Source organism: Leptosomus discolor, chromosome 2 (genome assembly GCF_034619465.1).
Source record: "Leptosomus discolor isolate bLepDis1 chromosome 2, bLepDis1.hap2, whole genome shotgun sequence".
In the NCBI taxonomy this organism is placed as follows: domain Eukaryota; kingdom Metazoa; phylum Chordata; class Aves; order Leptosomiformes; family Leptosomidae; genus Leptosomus; species Leptosomus discolor.
In genome coordinates, this window is record NC_141392.1 from 6,349,096 (window position 1) to 6,366,198 (window position 17,103).

General features: G+C 39.4%; 1 protein-coding gene across 1 annotated transcript in view; it reads right to left on the reverse strand.

Moving 5' to 3' along the window:
* Window positions 1-1,753: 1,753 nt before the first annotated feature.
* Window positions 1,754-17,103, reverse strand: part of PRKCE (protein kinase C epsilon) — a 294,148-nt gene continuing 278,798 nt past the window's right edge. The window contains exon 15 of the mRNA XM_086460568.1: window positions 1,754-1,900. Coding sequence (XP_086316694.1) covers window positions 1,754-1,900 — 147 coding nt within the window. The remainder of the gene's footprint in view (window positions 1,901-17,103) is intronic.

Here is a 17,103-nt window from a genome sequence, read left to right on the forward strand (position 1 = left end):
TTCACACTGTCCACCACGGTTTGTAACATTCCTTTCTCTTTCCGAGCTCTATCATGTCATAATAGAGTTGAAGAGAACTATACAAGAGATTTAGTATAGCTTAATATATGTCTATATCTTTTATAACAAAAACCTCATCTCTCTGACAGTAACTTGAACCAATACACATACAAGAGTATTGCACATGGACATTATTATAATTATTCTTTCATAGACTAACATTTTAATAGTATGCCTGAACATGCAGCAGTTGATACCTCTATATTCAATGAATTCCACAGGCCTTGCAGCAAACACTATATACAAAATCTCACCTGTACAAAAGGCAAAAAAGCTTCTTTAGTGCCACTTTGCCAATCACAAGTATATATATTTTTGTGCAGCTGGAAATCCATGTGCAACAATTAAAATGGATTCCAATGACCGCTCACTCAGTCCAGTAAAATATATAATAAAATGACCTCAGCGATACATGTACACACAAAAAAAAGAAAAAAACAAACCACAGGGTACTCCTGGAAATATAAGTACATAACACTGTTAGCGTATCTACAGGAGGTAACTTCACATTAGTAATATTGTCCACATGAGTTACCATTTCAATTCATACACAAAAAAATTCCATTTACAACTTTCAATAATGTCAGTTTGTGAATGTTTGATCTTCAGTTTTTTAACACACTTCCACGTAATGCGTGTGTAGCCTTATTTTGTGTCTTCTAAAAGCAGATTTCTCTTTAAACATAAAAAACAACAAACACAGTAGTATTATGGTTTTGTAAAAGTGTGCAAAAGTAACACACTGCTGAGAAAATAAATATAAATAAGAAATTATGTATCAACTTAGCTACAATGGAAAAGGCAAATTCATAATGTTTAGAATTAATTTTTTATGTAAAATTAACTGTAAACATTTGCAAGCTTGCCATCACATTAATGGTTCATTTAAATGGATATTAAATTTGGTAACATGGATAGTACACCCAAGTGCCCGAAAAACTGTAAAATGCCTATATATAGCCGTGTTAAAGTACTATAGGCTTTTATTCTTTAGCCCTTTAATAACTACCCATATAGTATCTATTTCTTGCTTTAAATAAAATTTCAGTTATCTTTGTGACTCTTCTTATTCCTAAGAGTTTTCCGTAAATTGTACGAGGAGCTGCATTCCCAGCCTTAATTGACGTGCTTCCTTTTCTGGACAGCTTTGTTTTAAATTTGTACCTCACCACAGTAAATGCATAATTGAGGATTATACCTCCACAAGGGCAGACCTCTTTGCTTACCAAAGGGCAACATATTACTTCTTATTTGTTCCACATCTGAGTACAGATCTCACCATAACCACCAGTGCAGAAGAAACGGCTCTCACCTCCTTAGCTTAATATATAGGACGATTACAGAACGTGATCTGCTAAATTGCTTTTAATAGCACGGCTTCATTTTCCATGGAAAAGATGCAATTTAGTCCTCTGGGGAGATCTTAGGAATAAAAGAAAAGTTGCAAATATATGGCAGTGTGTTACATATACAATTTCTGATACAAAATTATTTTGCATCGCTTTGTGAGAGAGAAATTAAAGAGTGCTTTCAGGTCAGAAGATTAAAGGAAAAAAACAATAAATATATACTTTAACTGGGGATATGGGCTCAGGGTAAGAGAAGTAGTTCTTGATCTACTAAGTCTTAGTAATTTGACGATCTCTTCAGAATCACTTCTTGCAGCATCATTCATCTGTCAGCATAATGGTGTCTATGGCAGTAGCTCTTCTCCAAAATAGGAGAAGCCTTTAAATTCTTCTTGATTGATTTGTTTTATAATTGTCTCATCCACTAGCGTTAATACTGGTTCTTCTCGTGTAAAGTCTTGATCAAAGTTATTTACATCCCTTTTGGTTTTCTGAGAAGAAAAATACAAACAAGGTGAATGGTAAAACAGCACAGTAAAATAAAAGGTGCTCTCCCTCCTCTCCAACCCCTCCCCCCCCCCCCGCAAAAGGCTGAATTTTCTGGAATGATTGAAATAAAAGAGGAGCTACTTCACACAAAGAATAACAGACGTATGAGAGAAGCTACAGGAGCAAGTACTATAAATGAGTTCAGGAGAGGCCACAGAAGCAGCACTAGAAATGAGATCCCAGAGACTCACGGGTCTCTGACAGGCGAGGGAATAGCAATATGATGGTAAAGCAGGAAGCTGAGATTAGGACTAGTTTAAAAGAGGCTTTGGCATAGTAGGTGGTACAGCTGTTTCCTCTTAGATTTGAACATAATGATATCTCATTTCAGAGGCACAGAGTGAACTGATTTAATTGATTTCCCCACAATATAGCCTACTGTTTCAACTCTAAGTTAACTGTTTCTTTATATCTGGCTACACTCAGCTTTAAAATCAGATGTAGACCTCGCAACAGCTCTCAGTCCAAAATCCTTGAGCTCCACATTGGCGACTCGGATTTCCTAACGCAGCTGAATGGCATTCAGAGCACCATGGCAAAGTGTGAAATTCTGGCTCCAGAAAAATTCACCTCAGAACTCCTCTTTATTTCAACGGCATCAGGATTTCCCCATCAAAGTCTAAAGCACCTTGCTCTTTCAGTGAAGTTGGGCCAGCAAAGTGCAACTGTACATGTTCTGGTTGGGATAAGATCTATTAACCAGAAACAGCCTCGGAGAGGCCAACTCGTCCTCAGCACACTCATGACAGTGATTATCTGTGACCACTTCCATGTGAAAATACTTAAGGCTACAAGGGGAAACATTCCCCATGGTCATTCCCTTGAGACCCGCACTGTCCATGTTTTTCATGTTAGCAGCATATTCAGGCATGTACAGGTTCAGGGAATCGGAACAAGCATTCCCCTTTACACTCTCTCTTTTCTCTTTGTTTCATGAAACCTAATAGTTAAATGAGGGATACTTAATGGAGGCCCACTGACACTTTGAAAACGAGCATTGTGTCCATCCTGCGATATCTGAGATTAAGATGATACCAAAACCAGAATAGCTATTTGACTTGCAAAGTCAAATGATAAAATCATAAAGTGATACATCATAAAGTACATTAATGATTCCAAATGGGATATACTTTCAATGTAAGTAAACTTTACTATAAAATAGATATATATAAAAATGTATTTTCTTCATCAGCTCTTCTGAGGCACTAAAACAAATGGTGTTCTTTCTCACAATTGTAAAGAGGTCACAGCAATCTTCATCTACATTGTAAGAACATTATAGATATAGGGAAAAAAGGTCTAATAAGTGCAAGAGACTGTCACTTGTAAAACCAAGTACTTTCTAAGTGTAGGCAAACAAAAGTCCACATCCTCTACAAAATTCCATTAAAAGGAATATGGACTTAAAAGCACATATAAATATATATATATATATACGTTTATATTGTTTCCATCTTAATAGTTACTTCGTATATAAAGACTGGACATAAAGTGTATGTGACTTGTATACTTCGAATGCATAAAGCACAAGGGACGTGGCTTTGGGCTTTATGTTTTCTCCCAGATATTTGGGCAAATACTGCAAAGTAAGAATGAAATTCCATATGAATTTTAAAATGCATTACATTGCAACTACGTCCACATTCTTCTTGTCCCCTATGTCCTACTGTAGTATTTTCACACACTCATACATTGAATTTGCTGCAGAAACAGTCACTGAAGCAGAAAGAGGTAAGTGGGTATTTGTAGAAAGCAGAATTCAAATCCAGAACTGTAGTTATGTGCAAGAGAAATGTGACTACACTCACACTTTAACCATTAGCTATTCAGGGCAAATAAGCTCTGGACTAGCTGAGAATGAACACAATATATATTATTTTCAGGTTTTCATACTGAATGTATTTGTGAAAAGCGTTATTTCCTCGCTGAAGCTAAATGAATAAGATGACAAAATTCCTCAAAGCCTATTGGGGCAATTAATTCCCAATTGCTACTTTCTCCAGAGAACCATCACTAAGATTTGTGAGGGTGTTAGGTGAAAAAGAGTGCAGATGAGTACATCTGAAAAAATGTCCCAACATCGGTGCACCTAAATCCTACTGATTAAAAGTAACTGTACTTCCAATAGAACTTCGAATCCCAAACACTTCTGAAACAACCACCAAAGGTATTTGCTTAGATTTAAAAGCCTAGCATGTTTTAAAATACACCTTCAAGACCAAAGAAGGAAATAGAAGTTTTTACTTTTTCAGATTCATAAATAATTCCATGTCTTTTTGGCAGCATAGATGTAAATCACTCAATTTATTAACAGGACAACTATGGAGCAATCTAAGATGGCAATGACACACTAGCAAGCCTCTAACTAACCTATTGATGAAGTGAGATTAAATAAATCACAGGGAACAAAAGTGAGCGGATTAAGTCATACAAGACAAAAGGTAGAGTTCATAACAAGTGCTTCTTTTCAACAGAAAGATTTATTTGAGAAACCCTCCTCAGCAACTTAGGCACTTTCTTTCTGAAGCTATGACTATTTTGCAAGGCCTCATCTGCTAAGACGGAACAGGTCTGGCCACATTTCTGCTACTATTGCTGTTTTAATGCACTTGCACGGTGAATGCTCTATAGGCCAACAGCATGAACCAATATATAGCTGCAGCATGAGGGCTCAGGATGAAGGTATGAGGGACTATGGCTGTCTCCTAGCAGAGAAGCTGAGAAAAGGAGATCTGCAAGGTAAGGAGAGTATATGAAGGAAACAGACTGCAGCTACTATCCAACTTTGAACATTAAAAAATCATGAAGAAAAAAGGAAAAATTTTTACCTTGTCTGGTAAATGCATCATTAAAGATGCAGTAATTAAATGGGTGAGATTCTGTTTATTTAGCCTGCAGCTCCTGAGACTTTGGGACACATTATTTTTAACTTTTCAAACTTTTTTCCAGGTAAGACTTTTCAATTTGAGATGATTAAAACCCTAGGATTATTAGGAAACAAACAAACAAACAAACAAACAAAACCACAGCTGTCCACCTAAACACACAGGAATCTGATTAGGTTTCGGATACTATGGTTTTCCCCTCTAGATTACCCAAACACCTTGTGTTCAGCATGCATCAATGCTACATGAGAACAGGGGCAAGCAGCTACCCAAGAGCTTCCAACGATAGTTGCCAAGCTCCGCACTGCACTGAAACTGCTCTACTGCAGGCAGCACGTCGGCTGTCCGTCTGTCTGACAAAGAGCAGCAGCAGTGCCATGGCGCTTGCAATGGCTAAAAATGACAGGACTCCAATTCTAAATCCCATCTGGAAGATGGCTTCTCCACCAGCACAGTACCTCTGATAGCGAGAAGGAATAGCGGCTCACTACCTCTAGTGCAGGAAACATGCTGGCTAGTTGGCTTTTTTCCCTCAGCAGTGTGAATGCTTCACAGGTCTCCCATCTGAGCACTGACCTAGCGTGACTTGCTTATCCTGGGAGACATGGTAGACTTGCTTCATGTGGGTGAAAGGATCTGATTAGATGTAACACTTATGTTACAGAAATAGAACTCCTTGAATTGATAAATATTAACAATAACAAATACAAATAATACCGCTGATCAAGGATGACAATTTTAAAGTCAAAGTCATGTTTTATTCTAGTCAAAGATTAGCGCTTCTGTTTGAAGAGCTAAAGAAACTGGAAATTTTAAAAGACTATCTCTTCATAAAACATTTAATCAGCTTTCCTAGTTGTCCTGTATAACTTTGGACAACGAGATATTGTTTTATGAGTCAAAATGCTTTTTTCCTTTTCATATGATTACTAAAAGATTAAAAGAACCTTCATACGCTATTAATAAGCACACACTAAACAGTGGTTTTCTGAATTGGTTTTATTTTCACTACCATTTCAATAAAACTTTAATTTTCTACCTGCAGTCACAGACTCAAGATTAAAAAACCCTCCAAACATGCCTAATAAGCTTTCCAGTGTCAAGGATTACCAACCTTGTCTGTTAGTGATTACCAAATGGCACTATATGAAATGCAACAGTGAAAAAAGACATCTAAGTTCATGTTCTTAGCACTGAAAATACATTAAGAAAGGTAGAACTTGCCATTTCTTCCATTAATCACATGAACCCAATGTGAATGACAGCAGCCTTTAGTATTGAAAAGCCACAGAAATGTTTGCAAGCAGGCACCTGACAGAGAGTGTTTCAAACCAGGGAACCTGGCAAAGCTCGGGCACTTCATCAGCTGCATCATGAGGCCAGAGGCTTGGTGGACTCTTTTCTGCCTAACAAGGATTAAATTAATTTCCAGCTTGGAGGCATCAACAGGTATCTCTCTCTACTCCACTATTTATTTTCATTTAATTTGCATAAAATCACCAAAAATCTTTCAAGTCCTTTGCAAGCTCAATGGCTCCACTAAATTGGGCTGGAATTGTCCGGTATGTTCAAAGGCTACTCAGAGGAGGTGAAAGAAAGATGGAGGTGGTGGCTAGAAAATAACACTGCCACAAAAGCCTATGTTTTGTATCTTAGTTTGATTTTCCTACAAATGCATAATACGCTGCTTACATATATAGGAATCCTATGGGAATCCTCTTTAAATCAATTAATGGGGTTTTGTTTAGTTTAGTAGAATGAGGAGCTAATCCAGAACAGACAGCCAACACAAGTAAGTGAGGCCAGAAATTATCATTATAACAATGAACCAACATGTTGAAAGAAAAATATATTGTGCTATGATATTTTTCTGTAAGCAGACCTTTTGACACAAAATAGATACAAAGCTCATCCATGATTTTCATAGTCTGAGATACCGTCAGCACAGAAATGCAGCTGCAGATGGGCCATTCTGTATCACTGAATGAAACACCTTTAACTTTCCCCCACTGCAATTAGCTGTCAATATCAGTGTTTGATGCCTTCTCATGTATTTTCAAGCCCACAGTGAAATCCTGGAGTTTGTCACTCGTCTGGGGAGCTTCATCAGAAAACCCTTCCCGTGCAGCGCCTGGCCGTACCAGCAGCACACCAAATGCGCAGCTCCAGGGGCACGGGACAGCAGCACAGCAGGAACGGGACACGCAGCAAGACTCGCATCTTCTTGTATGTATTACATGATAACATTTAATTTTATCCAGAATTTTCCTTCAAGTAAGAAATAAATGATTCCCGTGTTTGACACAGTATCATAAAGAAGAAATTCTTAGATGAGGATGATCAGAGTTTAAACATATCGTATTTACCTCATCACTGATAAGGTTTTCAGATTATTAAGACAAATGGAAACTCAAGACATCAAACAAACTGGTCTGAAGCAGAAGGTTATGTGGCTAACCTCACATATCACTGTCTTCTCATTCACCTCTCTCTCTGACGTTAACAAAAACTGCAGCACAGGTAGAAATCACTTTGCACGAATGATTGGGTATTTCTTCTCATAAAGGTGTAGTAGTTTCTAAAAGGTTGAAACAACTCACTTTTGCACACAACTCATTCTATATAAATACAGAAATTCAGTATGAATACCGTGCAAGAAATGGGCTAAGCACGTCACTTCAGGCCTGTCTTTCTGTTTATCCTGGTGATGCCTCTTCACAGTATTTGCACACCCTGAGAATTTCTATCAGTATTAGAAGTATTTCCTAGAATGTCTTATTTCAGAAGATATGAAATACATGTTATCAGAATAACTTTACAAGTTATTAAGTTTTTTCACCATGTTAATTGCTCTGTTCACACATGGAAGAGTTACAACAGATTAGCCGTGAGCTGCAGTACATTTAACTGAAGGTTATGATGACAAAAAGGGTTTTGAACCCAAGTAGTTTTTACAAGTATACCAACATCCATTACTTCAAAGCAGAGGGTGAGTTTTTGTGCTCCTAGACTGTGCTTTCATTAGATGTAAGGGACACCAAATTAAGAGAAAGAAGTGGAGAAAAACCCTCACTCAATAAAGATGTTACTACGCAGTGAGTGAAACAGTATTTGAAAAGCACGCCAACCTGTGCTGTCCACAATTCAATCCGTTATGGAAGTACACAGACACTTAATAAACACCAAGCTAATTCATAGAATTATGAATTTTAAAAGGGATCATTTGTGATCCAGCCAATTGAAACCACCTTTATACTGAAACAGCATGTATCTTTCCTAGGAACATGAAATGGGTCAAGTAGGAAGGAGGAATAACCTGAACAATTAGGGGGTACAAATGTTTAATGACCACATGGCCAGGATGCCAGCCTTAGTATTTCACTTTTGCACAGCATTTCTCCTATCCTACAACCCAAACCCACCACAACAAAACAAACAGCAAGGCAAGCAAAATTCAAAGCTCTGCAGGTTCACTGACAACCACCCCGTGTTCGCAGTCTGGGCAACGAACCTCACCCAGAAGAAGCTGCTGTAAAACTGTTGTCCCCGATGGCCATACTTGGGTATGGTTTTAGCACAAATGAGTACACAGCACTACAGTTATAGACACCAAACCTCCTTTGTTCCTACGTAGCCTGACTGCTAAAGCACAACAGTTATCTCCGCGTAAAACATTGATGGAGACAGATTTCACAGGAGCTGCTGACCCCCCCCAGTCAGCACTACAGCTTCCCACCTGTGGTTAGTCTTTTACCCTCAAGATCCATCTTGTCCATCTTATCAGGGCCTGTTTCCAGTAGGACTTAATCGTGTCATAACCACTGCATAAGCTCTGCTATGGTACAATACATGCATTTTTTAAAGCGAAAAAAAATTGCAGAGGAAGAGTGCCAACTTCTGAATTTCTACACGATACTTTTCCCTTACAGTAGGTTTCTTTGAGGGTTTAGCTACATGGGAAACAATTTTACATTTATTCTTGGGGTGGGGAGGAACCACAAGAAGAGAAAATAATGGAACAATCATATGAAAGTACCCTTCATCTGCACGATGACTCCTATTGCAAATTTTATGATCCACGCTGGAGCGCAGATTTTATATGTGTGCTCTAACTCACATGATATTGGCAAACCTCCATCGATATCCTCAACTGCTCTAAGGTCATGATCACAGATATCACCTCCCCTTTTACATCCTGGAACATATCCGATCCGAGATTAGTCCATTTTTGGTTGTGTTCTCCCAAAAGTTCATTTTAACAGCCATCATTGCTACAGCAGTGTTATAGTAGTCAGGGCTGGTGCACCTGCAACGTGCTAAACCACCTGCTGGTGAGTCCTCAAATACAAGTGCATAAGCCTTTTAGTCTTCCTGATCACTAGCACTTAAACACAAAGGACTGGCTATACCCAGAAAATGGAGGTGACTTGCAAAGAAGAGAAAAAAGTGATGCAAGAGGGTGGGTAAGTCTGAGGCACATGTCCCTAGAATTCCTGTGGCTTCCAGGAGATACCCCATAAATCACTGAAAAATTACACAAATACAGACAGTCTAGAAGTGCACTGAGATATTTGGCCAGATTTATTCTGTAAAAGATCGAGAGATTTACTTTGCATTCCATTCTTTAAGCAATCACAAAGACAAGGAATAAATTAAGGAGACTGACGCTAGTGAATAGGTGAATGATGTAATGAAATATTTCAAGGCTCATATCTCTGCCATGTATCCTGAATCAATACTGACTGACTGACTTCCCAATGTTTTATTCTACCTCCAGTCACCTATCCCATTTAATTACAGAAAAGTAACACATTGTGGAAACCTTCCTGAATATGTTAAGAAATTATAAATATATAGCACTATCTTGTGATTCTGAGCCCCTCCTCTGCTGAGGAGGCATGGACATGGGCATTGCGACACTGGATGCAAAGGAACACCATGCCGTGGAAGGTAACAGCAAGCACCTACAGTGGGAGCACCATTCCAAGACTCAGCTACACACTAGAATTGTTTGCAGTATAGGCTGTAGAGCAGGGATGCTACAGAGTCTTTGGCAAGACTGCTTTCTTCAAAACGATTTGGGAAACTCATGCTCTTTAAAGATGATAGCTAGCTCATTTAAAATTTTTCATTTGACATTGACAATGCATATGACAGGCTTTCATATAGAGAAATGGTATAGCAGGTCTCACACAAATGGAGAAAGCTACACAGTGAAGGTTTAATTGTAAGACTACTGAATCATTAGAGATCATATTTTGAAGTCTAATGATTATTTTTAAGCCTTTACAAAGACAGATTAAAATAAAGATATATAGCACTTTTTAGAAAGCAGCTGAAGCACTGTCTTTCTTTTTAACCTAATACACACTCATACAAATTGTAGACTGCAAAAAAAAAAAAAAGGCATTGCACAATTATGCATGAATGTCTACTACTTCTGCATCTCAATGTATCTCCTTTCCACCTTTCCTCCAGACACTGTAACTGCTTTTTTGGAACACAGTTTTATTAAAAGAGCACAGTAAGACAGCAGAATTTGCAGACACGGGTTTCATTCTTGCTTCTGCTATTGATCTGCTTTGAGCTTGAATAATTTTTTCCTCACTATGTACCTAATTTTCTTCCTATTTTTGTTCTCCTATACATGGATTGTGATCTCTCTGTCTATCATCATCTATGATTTCTTGATTGTCTCCCACTTATATGGCTTTTAGCACAGCGGGAACCTCGTCTTGCTGGGAACTCAAGCTGTTATTGTGGACCTAAGGGCACAAATTCAATTTCTCTTTCTCCTTGTTCTTGTCAAACAAAAATACAATCTTTCAGAGAGTCATGGGCAGTCACAATCTTCAACTCCTTCTTTTCCATACTCTATAACTAAGCAAAGGGAATCATTGTTCTGCAGGTCCTTTGCAAACATGAATTCGGTCTGCAAATCAAGGAACAATATCTGCGCTTACGGTTTTTTGTAACTATCTAGACCGACTGTTCCTCTCAACCCGCATAATTTAAGCATATGACTCCTGCAGCATGCTGTTGAGAGGACCAGTACAACGTCTGTGCCCTCACAGTAACAAAATCCCTTGTAACAGCAAGGCCCCACAGTCACAAAATCCCTGTCCTTATCCCGATGCCACAAGCCTGTTGTTACATTTTTCTCTCCCTTGTCCAGTTGAGGAGGGGGAGAGTGATCGAGCGGTTTTAGTGGGCACCTGACATCCAGCCACGGTCAAACCATCACAACTCTGTGTTCACTGGACTCCAGCTGTGAACAGGACTAGTCATGGACTGCCAGCCTTTGACGAGCCTTTGCGTTTTTCTGATAAATTCCTCTCCACTGTCTGATACAGAGCCAGATGCTACTGCTTCTTAAATCACCTGGTGTTTTGCCACTGGCTTTTAATGACATCAGAAACAGGCCCAACCCAGGAATATTATTTATTATCTAGATTAATATAAAATTAAAATATTTCTGTTTGAATGCTTAAGAATGTACTGTAAGTAACCATGATAGGATTATTTCACTTAACGGTTTAGATTACTTTCTGAAAATAGCGCTGGAGATTAAAGCAGCCAAAAAGTGAAACAGAATTTGTCTTATTCTGAGGAAGCCTGAAAGGAAAGCACGAACACTCTGGCTGCTTATCACTCCATCCCAATGGGCACCACGTAACAATGTACATTTGACAGATGGTTAAATGAATCTAATTATTCAGTATGAAAAGGTTTTAGCGCTGTAAGATCAGGGCTCAACAAAACCAAACAAATACTGCAAATCAGAATCAAAAGAAGCATAATAAAAGTTGTTTAACTTATAAATATTTGGGAACTTGTAGTGCTGGGAAGTAACCTTCAAACTTCTGTAATTCTAGTGTTGTGGCAATCACAGCTAAAACCAGCTGCTTCAGGCGCTGATGCTGAAGAGAATAAAAACCAAAAAATAAGACTAACCAAATGAGTAAATTCTGGGAAAACAGAACCTTGTTCATCCAAACAAACAACACTGAAATCCCTTAAAAATACCAGCTTGCTTGCTCTTCATTTGTCTAAGTTGTGATACAAGCTGCACATAAGCGCCTCAAAAGCTATATGTTTACACTCTGAGGAAATTTAGTGGTTGTACAAACTGCCAAGCTAGTTGAAGCTTTGGAAACCAAGGTCCTTCACTTTGTTGAGGGAAGAGGCAGAAGCGCTACAGACTTCTGTGCCCTGCCCAGCCCCATGCTGGACCAATTGGTATGAGCTATGTTGCAGGCAGTTATGGTACTGTTGTTCACAGCTATCTATTGTGAGTTAAACCGAGATCTTGAGCTTCATTGCCCGCCAATAGCCCATGCTCCTCAGCAGCGACCTCGCTAACACTTGAACCCGCAGCCGAAATGTGTAACTTTAAAGAACCGCTTGACATTGACCAACTGAAATATTCTAATATTTCACCCTGTGGCAGTGGCAGCATGCAAAAAACGAGTGTTGGACCTCAACCGTTATGGCGGTTTGTAATAAAAAGGCTGTCCCGGAAGTCCACATCCATATTACTCTAGTTTTTCTAAAGGATATGTGTTAACCCTTCTGACAAACATAGATTCTTCCCTGTCTCTAAACCTCTTTTTTTTTTGCACAGCAGTATTAATCACCATGGTGTCACTCTCAGAAGAAAGCCCACTGTTTTCCTATGCCCAAAATGCCTGCAGCAAGTGGGGAATACATAATGTGCAATGTTTAACAATGGTATATGAAGGCCTGAGGTCTCAAGATCACTCCCCAGTGTTTTGTCTCAGCAGTAACACTTCATGCAAAAGCATGCAGTATAGCCCCTTGCGTGCCCACCTGCTAAATGCTCGTTGCCATGCACTGATGACTGAATGGAAATATATTATGAAACTGAAGGGACACCTCAAGGTTATTAGGCCTAAAAATGGACCTACCTTGACATTTTCCCCATATTGAAGGCCTTACCTTAAAGAGGGACATTCACACTGAAGCAAACTTGAAAAGAGAGAACATTTATACAAAAAGAAATTTACTTGGCCTGTAAATTCCTGTGTTCCTTTTGGTGCTACTGAATGATACTGTGTTTTACAGGGCTTCTTCCCCACAGCGTAAAGCCAAAGCCATAATTCTGCATGTTATGACGATACAATCCACTGTCACAAAAAAATAGAGGCGTGCCAAAAAACCCCACCAAAACAGTATCATGACTTCCCAACACCAGGTTAAAAATCCCTCGTTAAAAAGTCTGAAAATCTTTGCCTGTTAGCAGTCATGTACGAAAACAAATCTGAGATTACAGAATTTAAGTTTCAGGCTAATATATCTGAAAGTTGTCTCCAGAAACGCGGTCCCTCTTTAAGGATTCCAGCCATATTTCACAGTAAGCAGACGGTTGCTGCAGCAATTCAAACACACACCTTTCTAATTGAACACATTTTCGGGAGCCGTTCAGCGAGGCACCTACCCACGAGGCAGGTGTGGCCTCTGCCTGTTTGCCTGTGCACACTGTAGGTGCCGATTTGTATTTGCTATTTATTACCCAGTTTCCAAACACTGTGGGCATCCGGCTTGTCATAAGTCACCGAAAAGGGTTGCCAAAATTTTGCCAGTTTTTCACTCATTTAGGGGAGGGGGAAAAGAAAATTACCAGTGCTCACTGACTCCAGTTATAACCCACAATCATTGGCTCGGAGTAGAATTTCGTATTTGCGAATGATTTTATATCAAACCTTTGCTGCAGCGCAAAACTGAAAGAGGACACATTGCTGGCATCCTTAAGTCAAGACTTCACAAGGGAGTTCAGGTTCACAAAGAAACTGCATACAGACAGTGCGGCTCAGACAGTGATAACTAAGGGGGGAGGGACTTCAATAACAGCTGAGAGAGGTGCAAATTACTGTAGGAAATTTTGAGGATGAGGACCAAGATGAAATTTGCTAACACTGAGGTCTGGTATAGCATAGAACACTCTTCCAAGGGACGTGCTACACATTCAGTCAAATTAAAAGCCAGGCTGATCTTGAGCATTTGGGTTTTAACACTTCTCAATCATATTTCTTTGCTGTCGCAGATCAGCATCCTGAGATTACCACAGTGGAAACTGAGGCATGAAAAAGTTAGGTCATGAACCCTGGACCACGCCATGAGTTTCTAGAAAATCCGGCAGAAGAACATATATTTTGCAATTCTTACGTCTCTGGTTTTAGCTGCTAGACCAGCTCTCCACCCCTGAGAAGTCAGAACTGAAGAATGAACATACAAATACTCAGAAAACATTGTCAGTGATGTAACAGTAGGAATGGAGAGGCTGCAAAACGAAGGGAGTCGCATCAGATGAACTAAACGGGCCAGCAGCAGCTGCTGTTGCTCCATACTGCAAGACGCAATTCTGCAATAGACCATTTTGTTCATTTTGTTTCTAATGCTCTTGGAGAAGGCAAACTTTTAAAATGCAAAATGAAGAAATGATGAATGCATTGAAAAAATTAAAATAATATATTGTTTTGTGAAAGCTGCACGTTCACAGTAAATCATTGTAATGTGATTATTTTGTTAACTTCATCTCTGTAAAGCCACAGTATGAATGGATTGCCACAGGCACTGATAAAGCCATTAGCAATGAAACTTTGGCTTAATTGCTAAAGAGAAATGCATATGGCAAACATCTGTTTTACTAGGCTTTGTATTAGCCTCTGGCTCAGAGTTCTTCAGCTTTTTCATGTTGAGGACATCTTAGTCAAAGTCTCAAACTTTCCCAACCCTGACATTTACAACAGGGCAGATGAAAACAACAAGTCTGTCTGTTTGCATGCACATGTTTCAAGGGTTGACAGTGAAAACTCAGCCTGAAAGGACAGGAATGTGCCTGTGGTGAGACTGTCCTCGCTGCACAACGCCTAACAGCCTCCCCCATCTCACAGCTCCTCGCAGCACACTCAGCCACTGTGACCGACAGCGTAGGAAATATGAAAGTGATTTTATTGTGCTGCTCTAATTCTACAAAAACCAAGAAGAAATCCCTCAGAGGGATGGAACAGCTCTCCTATGAGGAAAGGCTGAGAGAGCTGGGGTTGTTCAGACTGGAGAAGGCTCTGGGGAGACCTCACTGTAGCCTTTCAATACTTAAAGGGGGCTTGTAAGAAAGATGGGGACAAACTTTTTAGTAGGGCCTGTTGCAATAGGACAAGGTGTAATGGTTTCAAACTAAAAGAGGGTAGATTTAGAGTAGATACAAGGAAGACATTTTTTACGATGAGGGTGGTGAAACACTGGAACAGGTTGCCCAGAGGTGGTAGGTGCCCCATCCCTGGAAACATTCAAGGTCAGGTTGGACGGAGCTCTGAGCAACCTGATCCAGCTAAAGATGTCCCTGCTCACTGCAGGGGGGTTGGACTAGATGACCCTTAAAGGTCCCTTCCAACCCAAACTGTTCTAGGATTCTGTGATATTGATGGCTTATATGAGGCTACCACTGATTTCAGCCAAATGAGCAACAAATATTGGGCAGTGATGTTCCTCCATCCCTGGCAAGTGGGACTGGGATATCGTGTATCTTTATGCCACTTCTGTACACCTCCCTGAACTTCACTGGTGATGTTAGTGGCATGTCAGCAGGCCACAAGTTCAGTCTGGAAAGCCTGCAGCCGGCCTGCTGTGCTCTCAGAAATAGCACAAAGAATTTCTTGAAGGGAATCTAATAAGATATGGGGAAGATTGAGGAAAAAGCAAAATACAACAAAATATACCTTTGCTTCACTGTTTCAAATATAAGCTTTGCCAGTAAGTAACAATTTGGGACAATACAAATTTCATCAATACACATTAAAGGTGAAGCGGCAATCTGTTTCAATCACTGTTTTTAATGCATATTTTAGTATTTGGTATGGGATAGACAGAATCGCTCCATCATGTCACTAAGCAAGATCTACCACACTTACCACCATATCAATGACTTTGCTAAGAAATTAATCTACTGCACCCTTGTTTTCATTTGTAATATGGCAAATGCACTTCGAAAATGGAAACAACCAATGGATACAAAGAAAGATGGAGAGCAGAGAATCACTGAATACGATCAAGGCCTTTGTGGTTCTTGGGCAATAAATTATATTGCAAAGCATAGCCTGGTCTTATGGCTACTGATTAGGGAAATTTCATTCTCCAAACAGAATAAAATTCCAGGAACAATACATGAGACAAAATATCTAAACATAGGAATAAAATGCCTCAAAGGGATTTCTGTCTCACAACAGTTGCTCTAGAGAAAAGATACCTGTCTGCGCTAAAACCGTCCTTATTTCTTGCATATGCAATTGCATATTCATGTCTGCATTAAAAACAGCAGGGAAGAATAATATTATTCAGAAAATTTCAAGACAGTCTGTGAAACTCTAAGAATTAGGCTCTAAGGACAGCAGAAATGGTCTTCAAGAGACACTGTCAAGGTGACTGGAACGTAGATGTAACAAACACCCTCTTTATAACTGTTCCAAAGTTTGCTTGATTTCTAATCTACATGCCCCAGAGCTATTATTTTTTCTACAGTAGCTTAACATTTATAATAGCTCTACATGGGACAAACCCACAGTATAGTAAACCACAGTATATATAATATATATAAAAAATAAATTTTGCCACTGAAAAGCATCATACTTCTGGATTTATGAAAGGAGGGGCTGGTAGTATGCATCATAGGACTGGGCCCCAGCGCATTTTCACCCCTTCTATTCTCTATTCCAAGTCATCAAGCTGGAGGAGCAGCCAAAGATCCTTCACAGCAGGTTTCAGGGCCACCAAATCTGCTTCCATTGTCTCTACCTAGCACAACCTGGTGTGGCACTCCTGTCACTGCTTAGCAATCTAAACGTCAGCCATTTGTACGAGCGCTCTGCCAGGGCGCTCTTGCAAACCTTCAGAAAACATAGTCAGATTTTCAAGGAACTTCTGGACTTCAGCAATTTTCATTCCAAGGCTGAAAACAGTTAGGAAAGAAACTTCAGCTTCCAAAACATCAATAGAATAATCAAATCATGTATGAACTAGAAGGACACTAATGGAATATTCTTGGTATAATAAGGAATATATTTGCATCCACCCACAGTGTGAACTAGATTGAAAACAAAACAACCCTCAAAAGTCTGGCTAATAAATAGCCATGCAGTGTTTCTTCCAAGTCCAGTTGAAAAATTCAGGACTGGCAGAGCTGAAGAGACATACCTGAACTGGGAAGCACAGGCCTCACAGTACCATGTAATATAGCTCCTCAG